We start from the raw sequence: 17,129 nt of genomic DNA, 5'->3' as shown, positions 1-17,129 counted from the left end.
TGGGTGGGTGGGTGGGTAGGTAGGTAGGGAACACTGAATAATTTGAAAGAGAAGGAAGAGAATTATTTTATTTCCTTCTTAGGACACCCAGAATAGCTAAGGAGAAATCATTTACAATACCCTGACCTTGAGATCATGAAAAGAACTTATTTAGTGATGAGTGACAAGAATGATTTTTTTCCCTGAAAAATTATGGGTAAAAATTTAAGGTCTTGCTAGCATAATTTTTAAGAACTAAATAAAGGGAAGGATTTTTATGTAAAGCAATCCTTAGTACCATGTAGATGTGATTCTTAGACACCAGAGACAGCCTGAATTTTGATGCTGTATAACTTTAAAATGAAAGACAAGAATTTTTGTCTCTAGATAATGTCACTACCATTTTCTTAAGAACAGCACAATAATTCAGTGCTCCAGCCTATGAAGCTTCAGCTTCCTCTTACTGGTTACATTTTTCATTTTTCATCATTCTCTTTTATATAAAAAATACTTTGTAGGCTTTATTACAAAAGTAATATGTACTTATTAGGAGCACGAGGAAACTTTGGGGGATTTTGGAGAGATATGTTCACTGTTTTGATTGTGCTGATGATTTCATGAGTGTACATATGTATTTCAGAACTTACCAAATTGTACACTATGAATAAATAGCTGCAGTTTATTATAGAATTGTCCCTCCGTATCCACAGGGGATTGGTTCCAGGACCCGCTGCAGATACCAAAATCCATGGATGCTCAAGTCCTTTGTATAAATGGCATAGTATTTACATATAACCTGTGCACATCCTCCCATATACTTTAAATCATGTCTAGATTACTTATAATACCTAAGACAATGTAAATGCTCTGTAAATAGTTGTAAATACAATTTAATAGCTGGACTATGGCAAATTCAAGTTTTACTTTCTGGAATTGTTTTTCCTAATATTTTTCAATCTGTGGTCATTTGAATCCATGCTGCAGAACCCACAGATATGGAGAGCTAAATGTATATGTCAATTATATGTCAGTAAAAGTTTTTAATATTTTTGTAATTTGATTACAAAAAATTGGACTTATGGTTAATATGTATTTCCATTTGTTAATGAGATTAAGCACTTTTATCATACAACCATTTGTATTTCATCTTTTGTGAATTGTTCAGTTATATTCTTTGCCTCTTTCTTTGTTGATTTGTGTGTTTCTCATCAGTTTGAATAACTTACTCTTGACTTAGTGATGGTAACCAGTGTGTCTGTCTTACCTTTGCAGCTATTTTCTCCAGTTGGTTTTTCTTTTGACTTTAAAATCTTCCCCTCCTTCCCATCCTCTCTTCTTTCCTTCCTAACTTCCGTAACCAAATCTTTTTTTTTTTCTGGTTTTTAGGTTTCCTATCATACTTAAGAATCCTCCCCACCGCAGTAATATTCCTAATATTTCTTATATTTTCATAGTTTTAGTAGTTATATTTTAATTTTTTTTTTTGCATATGCAGGTTGAGAGTTGAGGTTTATTTTTTTCCATTGGGTATTCAGTTTTTCACTTATTAAAAAGTCTTTCCTTCCACCCATTGAATTGACTTGATGCCTAAATATTTGCTCTAAATGTTTATGTCTATCTCTGGATTCCTTTCTATCTCATTTATCTATTGTCTGTCTTTAAGCCAGTACCACACTGTTTTGATTACCATCACTTTATCCGTCTTGAACTCAGGTAGTTTGTGTTCTTTTTCAGAATTGTTGTGACTATTCTAGGCTCTTTGCATTTCTGTATAAATTTTAATAACAGCTTGTCAATTTATGCAAAAATACCTGCTGAGATTTTGATTGTGTTTGTGGGGTTTGGGATGCATGGTCATCTTAAGAATATCCAGCTTTCCAATCTGTGATTATATATTTCTCTATTTATAACAGCCTTTGTACATTTGTTCTGTTTTATTTTATGCAGATTGTCGTAATGATGGTTGAACCTTCCTTTAAAAATATTGTGAGATCTTTCTCCAGTTTTGGATTCATTTTGTTTGCGACAGTATGAGTTTAATGGCCATTAAGTTAATGTTGAAAACCTGGGATGATGTTTAGACAGTGCTGCTGGAAGTTCAGTTTCCTGCAACTCTCAGTGGGTAGAGAATCCCTTCTTAAATTGAGGGGGAGAAAGGATAACCGGGAGTGAGAAAGAAAGAAGAAGAATTACTTCCTGGTTTGAAGGAAGTGATGCTCATGACTCGGAGGATTTTCTTTGATCCCTAATGACTTGATATCTAAATATAGGGGGGGGGCTTCCCTGGTGGCGCAGTGGTTGAGAGTCCGCCTGCCGATGCAGGGGACACGGATTCGTGCCCCGGCCCGGGAAGATCCCACATGCCGCGGAGCGGCTGGGCCCTTGAGCCATGGCCGCTGAGCCTGCGCGTCCGGAGCCTGTGCTCCGCAACGGGAGAGGCCACGACAGTGAGAGGCCCGCGTACCGCAAAAAATAATAATAAAAAATAAATAAATAAAATATAGGGAGAGGGGAAACCTATCAAAGTGCTAACATTTTTAAGCATTTGACCATCTCTGCCAACTACTTACAGAAGAACAGTGGCTCCAGACTTTGCAGACTTGTATATCTTTAGTAAAATAAGGGCTCTGCCTTTTTTGGAATAAAATGGGAGGTCAGGAGGTCAGTTGTTGAGAAGAAAGGGCTTTATGAAATCTCTTACACAAGGTTTAAACTCCTCTTTTGTATCTGAACTTAGACTGAACAGAAGTAAGACAGGGGCTGTGGAGCCAAAATGGCTTCTAACAATTTCCTGTAGTTACTGTATGTTCTTTAGTGATATTGCATGTATCACACTGGATCTCAAGTAAACATTTGGGAATGGATGTCATGTGGAGAGGTATCCTGCTAGTCTTGTAATGCTAGCAGTAATTATGAGAAACTCAAATTTTTTTGTCTGGGGAATTTTTTTGTCTATTTCTAATTTAAGGAAAGGGTTTTTTTGTTGGTTTATTTTTTATTAACCTAGTAGCCAAGACTTAAATAAATCTCTACCTTGAAATCCCAAGGTTAATTTTTTTAATAATATGCTTTCTGCTGAACTCTGTGTTCTTAAAATCTAGAGGTCTATATTGTCTGGTTTTGAGAATTTAATTTATACTGTCATTCTGCCTATTGCTATGAATTGTAATTTAGTGAAATTGATTTGTTTTCCCGTAAGAATCACTAAAGGGATAGAGAGTGTTCTAAAGAAAATACTAATGGTCCAAATGAATTTCAACTCTTGTAATTTATCTTCTGTGAGAAGCTTCCTGGCATTTAAAATTTTTTGGTGTAAAGGAAGATCTTTGGCCCTTTGGCAACTAGTCAACTTCAATATGATCACGGACCTGTCTAGAAACCACAAATAGACCGAAGTTGGGTGTGTTTGTGTGTCTCCATACATACACCTATACGTATACATATAGCAGTATTTCCCCTAATCCTGAGGCAGTAAGTAAGTGTTCCATTTTACCTGAGCAATGAGAGAATATTCAGGGAATTTTGTTCACTCACCTTAAAAATAATTATATGATGAGAATTTAAAGTCAATTTTTCTCCTTATTTTCTCTTTCTCTATTTGTTCTAGGGTAACCAGGAGCCAACAACAACTCCTGACGCAATGGTTCAGCCTTTTACTACCATCCCATTTCCACCACCTCCGCAAAATGGGATTCCCACAGAATACGGAGTGCCACACACTCAGGACTATGCCGGCCAGACCAGTGAGCATAACCTGACCCTCTATGGAAGCACGCAAGCCCACGGGGAGCAGAGCAGCAACTCACCCAGCACACAGAACGGATCTCTGACGGTATGTGAGTGATGGGGTGGCGAGCAGAAGGCGGCGTGTCGTTGTGTGTCGTTGTTGTCGTTGGTCGTATTGAAATCTTCTTTTTAATCATCACACCAGAAAACCCTTTGAAATAGTTTTGCATTTACATTACATTACATAGCGCTTATGTAATTTCAGTTCTACTCTAAGCGTTGGAATTAGAAGATAAGGATTTAGCATAAAACTCACGGTCATTGCCCAGGAGCTTACAGTCTAGAGATGGGACAGACAATACAACAAGGTAGGTACAGTGATGGGAGTTAACTTAGCGGGATGCTGCTCCTTTCAGCTTCACAGGTAACCTTCATTTGGCAGAACCTCACGGTCCCTTCTCTGTCCTCATTGTACAGAATCTGTCAGCAGCATTCTACACATTGCGTCCCCCCTCCTCCCTGAAATACTTAGTTGTTGGCTTTCATGACGCTCCCTGTTTCCTTCCTAAGCACTAGAAGCTCTTTTTTGGTCTCTCTTGTTGGTTCCTCTTTCTCTGTTCAGCTTTTAAATGTTGTGGTGCTCCAGGGCTGAGTCCTAGGACCCCTTTCCCTCCTATTTCATATGCTCTCTCTGTTGTATAATTATACTACTGAATTCACCTAGTTGCTCAGGCAAAACCTACGAGTCATTATTTCTTTATTTCCTTCATCTCTACATCCAGTCCATTAGCAAGTCTTGGTCCCCATAACTCTAGAACATTTTCTTAACTTCAGCCTCTTTCTCTTCATCTTAAGACCATAGTCTTAAGTGTGCATGATTAAGAGCTCAGCACTTCTGCCAGAGTTTTTGGGCCTGAGTCCTAATGTGACTCCTACGTAGCAGTATGACCTTTGGCCAGTTATTTAATCTCTCTGCCTTGGCTTGCCTCATCTGTAAAATGAATAGCACCTATTTCAAGTGGCTTTTAGGAGACTTAAAAGAGTTTAATACACGTGAGGTGTTTATCATCATCGTCACCACTCTAGTCCAAACCTCTTCACTTATTTTCTATATTACTGTTGCCTAACTTATCACATAGCAGCCAAGAGACTTTTTTTTTTTTTTTTAATGAAAATAATGCTATTTTCCTGCTGGACTCTAATGGTTTCCTAACAGAATAAAATCCAGACTGTACTTGGTTTACTCATCCCTGGCCCCAGCCTACCTCTTTGACTTCATCTCTTACTACTTAGTAAGCAAGTAAAGGAAGTGTCATAAATTAACAATAGGTGTGTTATCACATCATACAGATCACTTCAAATGATTATGAACTCACAGACTTAACAGAACTACTGGAAAAGAAGGAAAAAGAAAGAGTAAAGACATAAATCGGAGGCTTTATCAAGGTATTTTAATGACTAAGTCTGTTTCTTTACTAGTTATCAGTCTTTTCTTTTTTCTATATTCTATTTCTTGTTAAGTCAATTTTGGTAATTGGTGTTTTCCTAGGAATTTTTCTATTTCATTTTAATTAACTATTCTTTTGGTATAAAGTTACTCATAATAATAATCCCATTTTCTGTAATTTCTTTAGCGTCTATAGTGATATCCCCTCTTTCATTCTTGATTTTGGTAATTATGTCTTCTTTTTTTCTTGGTCAGTCTAGCTAAGGTTTATTGATTTTGAAGCTTGTTCCAGAAAACCAGCTTTTGATTTCATTGACTTTTTCAAAAATCTGTTGTGTTTATATGTCACTGATTTCCGTTCTGATCTTTACTACTTCCTTCCTTCTACTTGCTTTGGGTTTGATTTGGTCTTTATTTTCCTAGCTTCCTGACTTGCAATGTTGGATCATTGATGTTAAAATTTTATCCTTTCTAATATGTGTTTAAAGCTATACCTTTCCCTTTAAGTTTCCCTTTAGCTGCATCCCATAAAATGTGATATATTGTGTTTTCATTTTCATTCAGTTCAAGATATTTTTAAATTTTTCCTTTGATTTCTTCTTTGATCTTGGTTTACATAGACGTGTGTTGTTTAATATCCCAGTGTTTGAGGATGTCTCAAGTTTTTTTTCTTTAATCCCTTTGTGCTCAGAGAATATTCTTTGTATGATTTGAGTCTTTTTAAACTTAGTGAGACTTGTTTTATGGCTTAGTAGGTGGTCTGTCCTACAGAATGTTCCTAACCAGTTGGGCCTTTTATCAATATGAAATGTCCCTCTTTGTCTCTATTAATATTTCTTGTCTTAAGTCTATTTCGTGTGATATTAATATAACTACTTGAACTTTCTCATGATTACTATTTGCATGACATCTTTTTCCTTCATTTTGTTTCAAACTCTTTGAATCTAAGATGTGTCTCTTGTAAAAAACATAACATCTGGATCTTACTTTCCAGTCTGAAAATTATTGCCTTTTTATCAGAGTATTTAGTCTATTTACATTTAATGTAGTTATTAATGTGGGTGGATTTATGTCTGCCATTTTACTATTTGTTTTTATATGTCTTATATCCTTTATTGTTCCTTCTTTACTGATTTATGTTAAATAATTCTTTCTGTACCTTCTAAATCCTTTTGTGATTTTTTAGTTATTTATTTGTGTTATTTATGTATTTTCTTAGTTCTTGATCAAGGATTACATCTTTGAGTTATCACAACCTGCTGATGGCTGTGTGTATATTTGTGTGTGTGTGTGTGTGTGTGTTATTCTGGTAAAATATAGCAGCTTTGATCCAATATAGCTCTATCCCTCACCATCCTTTGTGCTGTTATTGTCATATATATATATATAGAGAGAGAGAGAGAGAGAGAGAGAGAGAGCACTTCATATATATATATGAAGTGCTATAGTATTACAGTTACTACTTTAAAAATCTTCTATTTTTAAAGAAATTTACCATTTCCAGTGATTTTCTTAGCTTCCTATGGATTTGAGTTATTTTCCAATGTCATTTCCTTTCAGCTGGTAGCACATCTTTTAGTATTTCTGTAGACTAGGTCTGCTTGAAACAAATTTTCTGTTTTTGTTTACCTAGGAATACCTTTATTTTGTCTTCATTTTTGAAGGCTAGCTGTAGAATTCTTGGTTGACATTTTTGCCCCAACTCCTCAGCCCTCTGGCCTCTGATGAGAAGTCAGTTGTTAACCCTGTTGTTGTTCCCCTGTATGTGATGAGTTGTTTTTCTCTTGCTGTCTTCAAGCTTCTTTTGTTTGTCTTTGGCTTTGAGCAGTTTGACGCTGATATGTCTAGGATAAATCTCTTTGTTTTATCATACGTAGAGTGCATTGAGATTTTGAGGTCTGTAGATTGTTTTCCATCAAAATTGGGAAGTTTTTGAACGTAATTTTTTCAAATATTTGTTCTTTCCTTTTGTTCCTCCTCCTGGGACTTTTGCTACAAGTAATGGGGATGCTTGTTCCCCACAGGTTCAGATTCTGTTTGTTTGTTTTTAAGCTGAATCTAAACAGAATCTAAGGTTCTACTCATTTTTCTTCAGTCTTCTTTCTGTTCTTTTGATTGGATAATTTCTGTTGATCTGTTTCAGTTTACTCTTTCTTTTTTCCGCCATATCAAATCGGCTATTAAGCCCATCTAGTGAATTTTTATTTTAGTTAATGTACTTTTCAACTCTGGAATTTTCATTTAGGATTTCTGTATCTCTATTGAGATTCCTTACTTGTCATCGTATTTCCTTTAATTCTTTGAATACATTTGTAATTGTTACTTTGAAGTCACCTGCAGACTCTAACATCCAGTCCTCCTCAGAGCCTGTTTCTAGTTACTGCTTGTTTTCTTGAGTTGGGGCCACACTTTTCCTGTTTCTTTGCATGTCTTGTAACTTTTTAGTAAATTAGACATTTTAGTAATATGTTTTAACAACGCTAAAGTTTTTTGGGTTTTTTTTGTTTTTGAGAGGTGTAGGTGAGTATATATGTGTGAGTTTTAAATAGTTTGCCTGTACTTAAACTGTGGGCTCCTCTGTGGTGTGCAGCCACTGATGTGTCTGCTTAGTGATTTTCATTCTCGTTTTTACTTTTTAGCCTGACTGGGAGTCACCCCTGTGTCTCCATAGCCTATTGGTCAGCCAGTGATTTGGGCATAAGTTGTGCTTAAGCACCTGGAGTGTGGAAAGCTTCCAGCCTCTACTGATCTGGTTTTGGGTTGGGAAGTGCATTTCACAGTACAGCCAGTTCTCAAGTATGCCTTGGCTTTTTCTTTCTGTTGGACCCTTTTATGTCTCCCCTCCTCATCTGCATATGTTCACAGTCAGCCAGGGATGTGAGGAGATCATATCTAGTTATTCTACTATTCTCTCATTTCCAGGATCTTCCCTTCAGATTTCTAGCTGATCTACCACTCACCCCAATCAGACCACAGCCTCAAGCTAGAAGAACTATATTTCCCCTGTTAGGTTCCCACCAAGTGTGCCACTTTAGCGGACAAGTCTGTGGTTTTCTACTGCGCCCCCCACCCCAGTACCCCAAGTGGAGTCCGCCCCCTCTGGCAGCAAAGCTGCTGGGTTTTGTGGCCCAGCCCTACCCTGATGAGCTCTCCCAGAAGAGCTGAGGATTAGAGGGTGGGGTTAGTGAGTTGGAGTAGGCCCAGGCAGTAAGTTTGTAGACTCCTTCATGTTTTACCCTAAAGCTCTAGCAACTTTTCAAGAAGCTTCTCTATTTATTATCTGCCTCTGATTGATTTCCAGGACCATGAAATGACTGACAAGTTTTCTTATTGTTTTGAGGAGAGGATTCACTGACCTCTTCATGCCATCAGAGCCAGAAGTCCCTTCCTTGAATCACTTCATGGTCGTTTGTACTGCACCTCTCCTCACCACTGCCCATTTATTTCTCTTTTTTTCCCTATTGCCACCATTTCCCATTGTTTCAGATTCCTGGATTATGTGTCTCTAATGACAGTATTAACGGCGAGCTCTGCTCCTTAATATAAATATATACAGTTAAGACTTCTGTTCTTCATCCGTATTAGAAACTATTCAGTATATAATTTTGCATTATACTGACCAATTTGAGTTTCTAAAGATGTATTGAAATAAGATTAGGAATCCTTATGAATAGATTGTGAATTTATTGGTGCTGAGGAGAAAATGGAAAATCCTTGAGTTGTGCCTGCAAACAGAACACAAGTTCTGTCATTTTAGGAAGTTGCTAACAATAAAATGGGAAATTGTTAGGAGGCTCTGGTTGAAGATACTTCTTTTTTTTTTTTTTGCGGTATGCGGGCCTCTCACTGTTGTGGCCTCTCCCTCCGGACACGCAGGCTCAGCGGCCATGGCTCACAGACCCAGCCGCTCTGCGGCATGTGGGATCTTCCCGGACCGGGGCACGAACCCGTGTCCCCTGCATCGGCAGGCGGACTCTCAACCACTGCGCCACCAGGGAAGCCCGATACTTCTTATATTTTTAAGTGTCCATTTTAATTGTGAGTGTGAATCCACTGCTCTTAAGCCATTTTACCTTTGGAAGTTGTGTGTGGGTGTGTGTTTCTCAGGGGAGGTGGCGTGTGTTGAGAGAGCGATTGAGCAGTAAGTAGAGCAGTATGCTATAAAACCTACCTAGATTTGACAACCGTATACATTATTCTGTTAAACCTTTACCTTCTACTTATATGTTTCATAAAAGGAGTCTGGTAATTCCTGTAGCCAATTAAATTCAAAAGGTAGATAAGAAGCATTGTTATTTATAAATAAATGAGATCTTAAATTTGTATAACACTTTTCAGTTGAAAGCTTGATTCCACAAACACTATTTTATTGTGGCTCATAAAGTAGCCCTTTGTGGTATGTTATTGTTTTTCTGCTTGGGGAATTCAAAGTCTTTACTCTCCAGTCTGCCACTCTGACTCCCCATCGCCAACTCAGTGGAAGTGACCGTGCATATGTGCACTGGCCCTCTGAGCAGATGCTTGTGCGTCTTCTCCCGATCAGTCCAAGTGTTAGCTCTGCTGGGAAGCCCTGCTTGACTCTCCTAGGCAAAGCCAAATTCATGTATCCTTCATTTAGGCTCAGGTAGACTTCTGAGCCGACCGCCTTTTGTGGAACTTACGAGGTGTGATGTTTTTTGTTCACTTCTGTCTCCCTAACTAAACTGTAAGCTTCTTTTGCATTCCCCGATTTGTCATAGTACCTGGCACTTAATAGTTACTCAGTAAATATTTCTTGGGGAAAAAAGTGAAAGAAGATACAGGTGTGCCATGGGAGGTCTGAGGAGAGAGAAGTGAGCTCCTTGGTGAAGATGGCATTGATCTGGGCCTTGTATTATGAGTGACTAGAATTCAGACATCTTTAGATGGTGGTGGGAAGAATTAGGAAAGTCATTTCTCAAAGCAACGTTGGAGAGATGGGAAAGATCAAAATGTCTTCGAATAAAAGCATGGGTTTCTGTTTGGTTGAAGCTTGGGTGCTTGGTGGAGACTAGTGGGAAATAGGTGGGAGAAAGGTCCCTTGAGAGTACAAATTGGGAAGAGCATTTGAATGCCTGGCTGAGAAATTACTTTATTAAAGGTATTTGAGCAGGAAATGGAAGTGAGCGGCATTGTGCTTCAGAAGATTAATCTCTTGCATGTACAAGATAGTAGAGGAGCAGGAAGACTGGTTAGGAAAGGGTCTTATGGTTGGAGTTGATAATGGGGTTCTGGATTGGGGTTGCAGTGATTATGTACAGCAGGAAGTGAATTGAAGAGAAATTATGAAGATAGAATAAACAGAATTTGACAGCTGATTGGATGAGTAAAATAAGGAGATCAGAGTCAAAGAGTTTTCATCCTTATTGCAATAACTATATCTTGAATAAAATCATTTTACCCCCCAAGTTTCAGTTTCCTCACCTATCAAATGAAGGTACTAATTCCTATCTGACGGAATTGTAGTGAGAATAAATTAGAAAAGCTTTGGAGATTACTTGTTTAAATAGTTCTTTGAGATAATTGCTTTTACCGTCTTTTTAAATCAGCTGTCCTGGTTGATGTCATTTATTTGCGCTTTTTATTATTGTGAGCTACAGCTGTATTTTAATAGATCTTGTTTATGTTGGATAGTCCCATCTTGTTGATGGAGAGAACAAAAAGAAAGGATTTCTGACATAAAAATGAGAAATAAGCAATGAAATCTGGAGTTTTATTTCCAAAATATATTTTAGAAACTGATTTTAACATTGGGCTAGATGCTTCTTGTACTGTTAAGATGAGAGCTTGTTTTGACAGTCATTTGGTCCCGTAGTGTGCATTAGCAAGAGAGATAGCAGTTAGGCGTCTCCCAGCTGGGTCTGCAGAGGCTTGATTATCACTGAGCCTGCCTGCAGAGAAGAAAGGACCTCAGTTCCCGTATGTTTAGATACTTTCCAAATGCCAGCAGGCGTAAATAGCCAAAGTATTTGAAGTAGATAAGCTTTGGTGAGTGATCTTCAGATACAAGATTTATATTTGTGTACATATTCTGCCAACCTATTGGATCATACTTTCCGTGAGGGCAGGAACTATTACTTGCCCTCCTCTTATTACTCCCAATGGTATACAATGGACATTTAGTAAGTGGTTTTTGAATGAAAAAATAAGCTTATAAAGGCAGAGTAAGTTGCTAGTCAGTAACATCTTTTGAAGTATTTGAACAGAGTTGTTGGTGCATCTAAATTGAGGGAATAGTTGAGTGGTCTGCTGTGCTATATCATAATCTGTAGATTTTATAGCCCTCCTCACTGGTGGGCCTTTGAGCACACCTCCAAGACCCCATATTGTTCATCATCCTCGGTTTCTTCTCTTTTTTGTACACCCTTTCTCTGGAGTTGAAGCCAGATTTCCTTGTGTTTCTCTACCATCAGAAGATCAGTCTAACCGTCCTCCCTTGGAATTACCCACTGACCCTTACCTGAAGATGCCTTGTAGATTGGTGACCCATCAAATGTAGCCAGGAAGTTATACCACTTAACAGCGGGTCCATTTGCCCACACCAGGACTTCTGGAATATAATGGTAAAAATGGGGCCCATATCCTTCTCTCATGTTGTGTATTGTTGGGCAATGTTACCTTCAGCCTGCAGCATAGGTATGATCATTAGCATTTTCCATCTCCACGCTAGAGTTAGAGGCCTGGGACAACAGAGGATTCATTCATGCAGTCATCCACTTTTCCAAGAGATGGAAAAGCTGCCTATGAGCAGCTTGGCAAGTTCACAGCTGGATTGATGAGGAAACTATAGCCTGGTCTGAAATGCAAAAGTTGCTGCAGAAAACCACACTCAGAGCCAGGCATGCATATTTTTCAGTAGAGAGAATTGCCCTTTGGTTCATGTAAGACTCAAGACACCCTTTCAGCAAATTGTTAATATTGTTAAGTTATGATTGTTGCTTCTTCTCTTTTGCATGCCTTCATTTATTTATTTTAATTTACTTATTAATTACTGATTATTATTACCCATTCTACCCCCACCCCACCCCTCAAAAAAAGAAACTGAAGCTGAAAAGTTTTGAGAACGGTCATACTCTGCTCTACTGGCCCTTGCTGCTCTCCCGTATGTTAGGGTAAGAATAAAGAAGCACTGATGATTAACTTAGTCGTGCAGTTTTTCTTAACCTGTCTACAAGAGTTGTGCATTGTTCGTAAATATTTTGTACTATCTTTTGAAGTCGGTAAACTCTGTTTAGAATCACTGAATTTTAAAGCCAAAATAGATTTTAGAAATCATCTCACGCCCTCCTTTTACAGCAGAGGTCAGCAGTTTTAAGCGACTTGAACAAGGTTACAGCTAGCTCAGAACAGAGCTGGGACTCAGGAAATCTGCTTGAAGTCAAGGGCTTTTTTTCTGCTTCCCCATGTAAATTATAAAAAATAAAAGGCATCTCTAGACATGGTCTTAGTTTCCACTTACTCTTCAACTTTAAACCCAAGAACTTCAACTAGAACATACTTACAGATTTCTTTCATTCTGAAGTGTACATTAAAATATTAAAGAATCATAGGGCTTCCCTGGTGGCGCAGTGGTTGAGAGTCCGCCTGCCGATGCAGGGGACACGGGTTCGTGCCCCGGTCCAGGAAGATCCCACAAAAAAAAAAATATTAAAGAATCATTCAGTTAAGTATAAAGTTTTTAAAAATTGAGATTATTGTCTCTGGTGTTTATATATATAATTTTTACATAATTCTGACTCGTGGTTTTAAAAAAATAAGTGACTCGCTGTGGTTTTTGTTAACTGTGATACTGGTTTTTGTTTCCTGGGGTAATATATGTTAATATTACATATACAAATGATGCCATTTAGAATTCTTTTTTATAACACTTTGACCCACTGAGAAAATAGAACTAGATATTTTCTTTTTTGCGGTATGCGAGCCTCTCACCGTTGTGGCCTCTCCCGTTGCGGAGCACAGGCTCTGGACGCGCAGGCTCAGCGGCCATGGCTCACGGGCCCAGCCACTCCGCGGCATGTGGGATCTTCTAGGACCGGGGCACGAACCCGCGTCCCCTGCATCGGCAGGCGGACTCTCAACCACTGCGCCACCAGGGAAGCCCCAGAACTAGATATTTTCTGAAGAAAATTGAGTTACTAGTTTATTGGGAAAATGTTAGCTGACATTTAAATGCCCAAACAAGACTAGATTCTCAGAATTTGACTTGTAGCAATATTCAGATACACAGAAGAAATACTTAAGCATTTCTCTTTAAAATAACTAAATCTAAACGTACTTTTGCTCAAGTAAGGAATTATTCTACATAAATGTAAATTCAATTTTTTATGCCCCCAAAATTGTGTTTGGTGTTAGCACTGGAAAAAATAATTTTATATGCATAGGTATTCTTGGTATGTTATTTTAGCACTGTGAAATTACCCTGATTTTCAGTAACTAAGTATATAAGCCAAGATTTCACTTTTTAGAAAGATATTCTATCATGTTAGGAGTACTCTTTAAGAAGGAATTCATAAGATCTAATTCCACCAGTTTTAACCCAGTATATACTCCATTATAAACATTTATAAAATTGCTTTAAATTTTAGATGCTAACAAGTCTAGTTGATGGATCTTCATGGATTGTAGTACCAAATTTTTCTTTAAGGCACTGTAAAATGACATAATGAAAACTGTCCCAACTCACTTTCTAAAATATTATCAGGAGAGACTGAATTTTTTTTAAAGCTGTTTTTTAAAAACTGTTTCTATTTATATAATATTGTGGTTAGGGCGCTTGAGCTAGGAAACCAGATTGAGTTAGGTTTAGCTCCCAGCTCCTTCCATTTGCTAAATGTATAACCCTGAGAGAATTATAACTAATGCTCATTTTCCTCACCTGTAAAACTGGTGATACCAGTTCCTAACTCATAGGGTTGTTTTTAGGATTAAATGAGAAAATGTACAGCAAGTACTTTGTATAATGCCTGGCACATAACAAATATTCAATAAATATTAGCTATAATACTATTGGTATATAATTATTACATTTCAAAGAAGGTGTTATAGGCAGTTCTTAAGTTAAAATAATACAAATTAACAGGCTGTCCAATTATATATCTCTTTTCTCTTTTGCCATTTTTTTCCCTCATACCCTTGTGAGCTTGTGCTCAAGGGCCATCCTGATAAAAGCAGTATTTTTCAAAGTGAATTTTGTATTTTGATCCACAAAAATGAAAGAATGAGTGAATGAATGAATGATATATATAATATATGTTTAGGGAGAAAGGTGAGTTTTCTGTCTCCAGAATTCACAGGAAACCTTTTAACTTTGTTTAGTCCAGTATTTCCCAAATTTATTTGACCATGAAACTCATTTTCTACAAAATACCAGTTAACATCCTGCAGAACTGTCATTCTACCCTTTGGGAAGTATTGCTCTATGATTTTTGAAGCATGTATACACACACGTATCCTTTAGATGTACTTAAAGCTGTTTTGGGCAATGACCTTTCCATTAGATTTTCTCGGGTATAAAATACATCAGTCTTATTTAATACAAGTTTGAATCATTCAAAATGGAAATAGTGTGATATAGAAAAATTAACGACACTTCACTTTTGTGCAGATTTTAAACTGTTAACAAAATTCAACTGAGTAAATTTAAAAGCTCTTATTGGCTTTATTCAGTAATTCATGAATTCGGTGGCATCCAATCTAGCACATAGAAAGGAGCTCTGAGTAAAATTGTCATTATATGCAGATGACACGATATAGAAAACCCTAAAGACTCCACACAGAAACTATTAGACCTGATAAACCAATTCAGCAAGGTAGCAGGATACAAGATTAGCATTGCATTTCTTTCTTTACACTAACAATGAAATATCAGAAGGGGAAAGTAAAAAAACAGTCCCTTTAAAATCACATCAAAAAATAAAATAAAATAAAATAAAATACTTAGGAATAAACCTGACAAGGCGGTGAAAGAATATGCTGAAAACTATAAAACGTTAATAAAGGAAATTGAAGATGATTCAAAGAAATGGAAAGATATCCCATGCTCTTGGATTGGAAGAATTAATATTGTTAAAATGGCCATACTACCCAAAGCAATCTACAGATTTAATGCAATCCCTATCAAATTACTCATGACATTTTTCACAAAACCAAAACAAGTAGTCCTAAAATTTGTATGGAACCATAAAAGACCCAGAATTGCCAAAGCAATCCTGAGGAAAAAGAACAACGCTGGAGGCATAACCTTCTCAGACTTCAGACAATACTACAAAACTACAGTAATCAAAACAGTCTGGTATTGGCACAAAAGCAGACATATGGATCAATGGCACAGAATAGAGAGCCCAAAATAAATCCACACACCTACTGTCAATTACTCTTCAACAAAGGAGACAAAAACATACAATGGAGAAAAGACAGTCTCTTCAGCAAGTGGTGTTGGGAAAGCTGGACAACCACATGTAAATCAATGAAGATGGAACACTCCCTCACACCCTACACAAAAGTAAACTTAAAATGGCTTAAAGACTTAAATATAAGACATAACATCATTAAACTCCTAAAAGAGAACATAGCCAAAACATTCTCTGACATAAATCATAGTAATCTTTTCTTAGGTCAGTCTCCCAAGGCAATAGAAATAAAAGCAAAAGTAAACAAATGGGACCTAATCAAACTTATAAGCTTTTATACAGCAAAGGAAACCATAAACAAAATGAAAAGACAGCCTATGGACTGGGAGAGAATATTTGCAGCAATGCAACTGACAAGGGTTTAATTTCCAAAATATACAAACAGCTCATACAACTCAACAGCAGAATAAACAACCCAATCAAAAAATGGGCAGAAGACCTAAATAGGCATTTCTCCAAAGAAGACATACAGATGGTCAATAGGCACATGAAAAGATGCTCAACTTCACTAATTATTAGAGAAATGCAAATCAAAACAACGAGGGGACTTCCCTGGTGGTCCAGTGGTAAAGAGTCTGCCTTCCAGTGCAGGGGACATGGGTTCGATTCCCTGGTTGGGGAACTAAGCTCCTACATTCCGCGGGGCAACTAATCCCACGTGCCACAACTACTGAACTCGAGTGCCTCAACTAGAGAGCCCGTGTGCCGCAAACTACAGAGCACACGCACTCTGGAGCCCACGCGCCACAACTAGAGAAGAGAAAATGTGCACACCACAACTATAAGAAGCGCGCTCACCACAACAAAGAGCCTGCACTCTGCAACGAAAGATCCCACGTGCCGCAATGGAGATCCCACGTGCCGCAACTAAGACCCCACGCAGCCATGAAAATAAGATAAATATTTTTTTTAAAAAAACAATGAGGTAGGGGCTTCCTAGGTGACGCAGTGGTTGAGAGTCCGCCTGCCGATGCGGGGGACATGGGTTCATGCCCTGGTCCGGAAAGATCCCACATGCCACGGAGCCGTGGCTGCTGAGCCTGCGTGTCCGGAGCCTGTGCTCCGCAACGGGAGAGGCCACAACAATGAGAGGCCCACGTAACGCAGAAAAAACACAAAAAAAGCAATGAGGTGTCACCTCACACCAGTCAGAATGGCCATCATTAAAACATCTACAAATAATAAATGCTGGAGAGGGTGTGGAAAAAGGGGGACCTCCTACATTGTTGGTGGGAATGTACATCAGTGCAGCCACTATGAATAGCACTATGGAGGTTCCTTAAGAAACTAAAAATAGAGTTGCCATATGATCCAGCTGTCCCACTCCTGGGCATATGTCTGGAGAAAACTGTAATTCAATGTTCACAGCACCCCAGTGTTCATAGCAGCGCTATTTACAATAGCCAAGACATGGAAGCAACCTAAATGTCCATCAACAGATGAATGGATAAAGAAGATGTGGCACATGTATACAACAGAATACTACTCAACCATAAAAAAAAAGAACGAAATAATGCCATTTGCAGCAACGTGGATGGACTTAGAGATTA

At 38.0% G+C, this 17,129-nt stretch overlaps 1 protein-coding gene across 10 annotated transcripts in view; it reads left to right on the top strand.

The window, feature by feature from the left end:
- Window positions 1-17,129, top strand: part of RBFOX2 (RNA binding fox-1 homolog 2) — a 257,056-nt gene that overhangs the window by 192,333 nt on the left and 47,594 nt on the right. For all 10 annotated transcript variants that reach the window (XM_024743493.1, XM_024743494.1, XM_024743492.1 and 7 more), the window contains one exon: window positions 3,587-3,811. In XM_024743493.1, coding sequence (XP_024599261.1) covers window positions 3,587-3,811 — 225 coding nt within the window. The remainder of the gene's footprint in view (window positions 1-3,586; window positions 3,812-17,129) is intronic.

Source organism: Neophocaena asiaeorientalis, unplaced genomic scaffold (assembly GCF_003031525.2).
Source record: "Neophocaena asiaeorientalis asiaeorientalis breed wild unplaced genomic scaffold, Neophocaena_asiaeorientalis_V1.1 scaffold332, whole genome shotgun sequence".
Taxonomy (NCBI): domain Eukaryota; kingdom Metazoa; phylum Chordata; class Mammalia; order Artiodactyla; family Phocoenidae; genus Neophocaena; species Neophocaena asiaeorientalis.
Note: the sequence above shows the minus strand (reverse complement) of the source record. Positions and strands in the feature narration are given on the sequence as shown.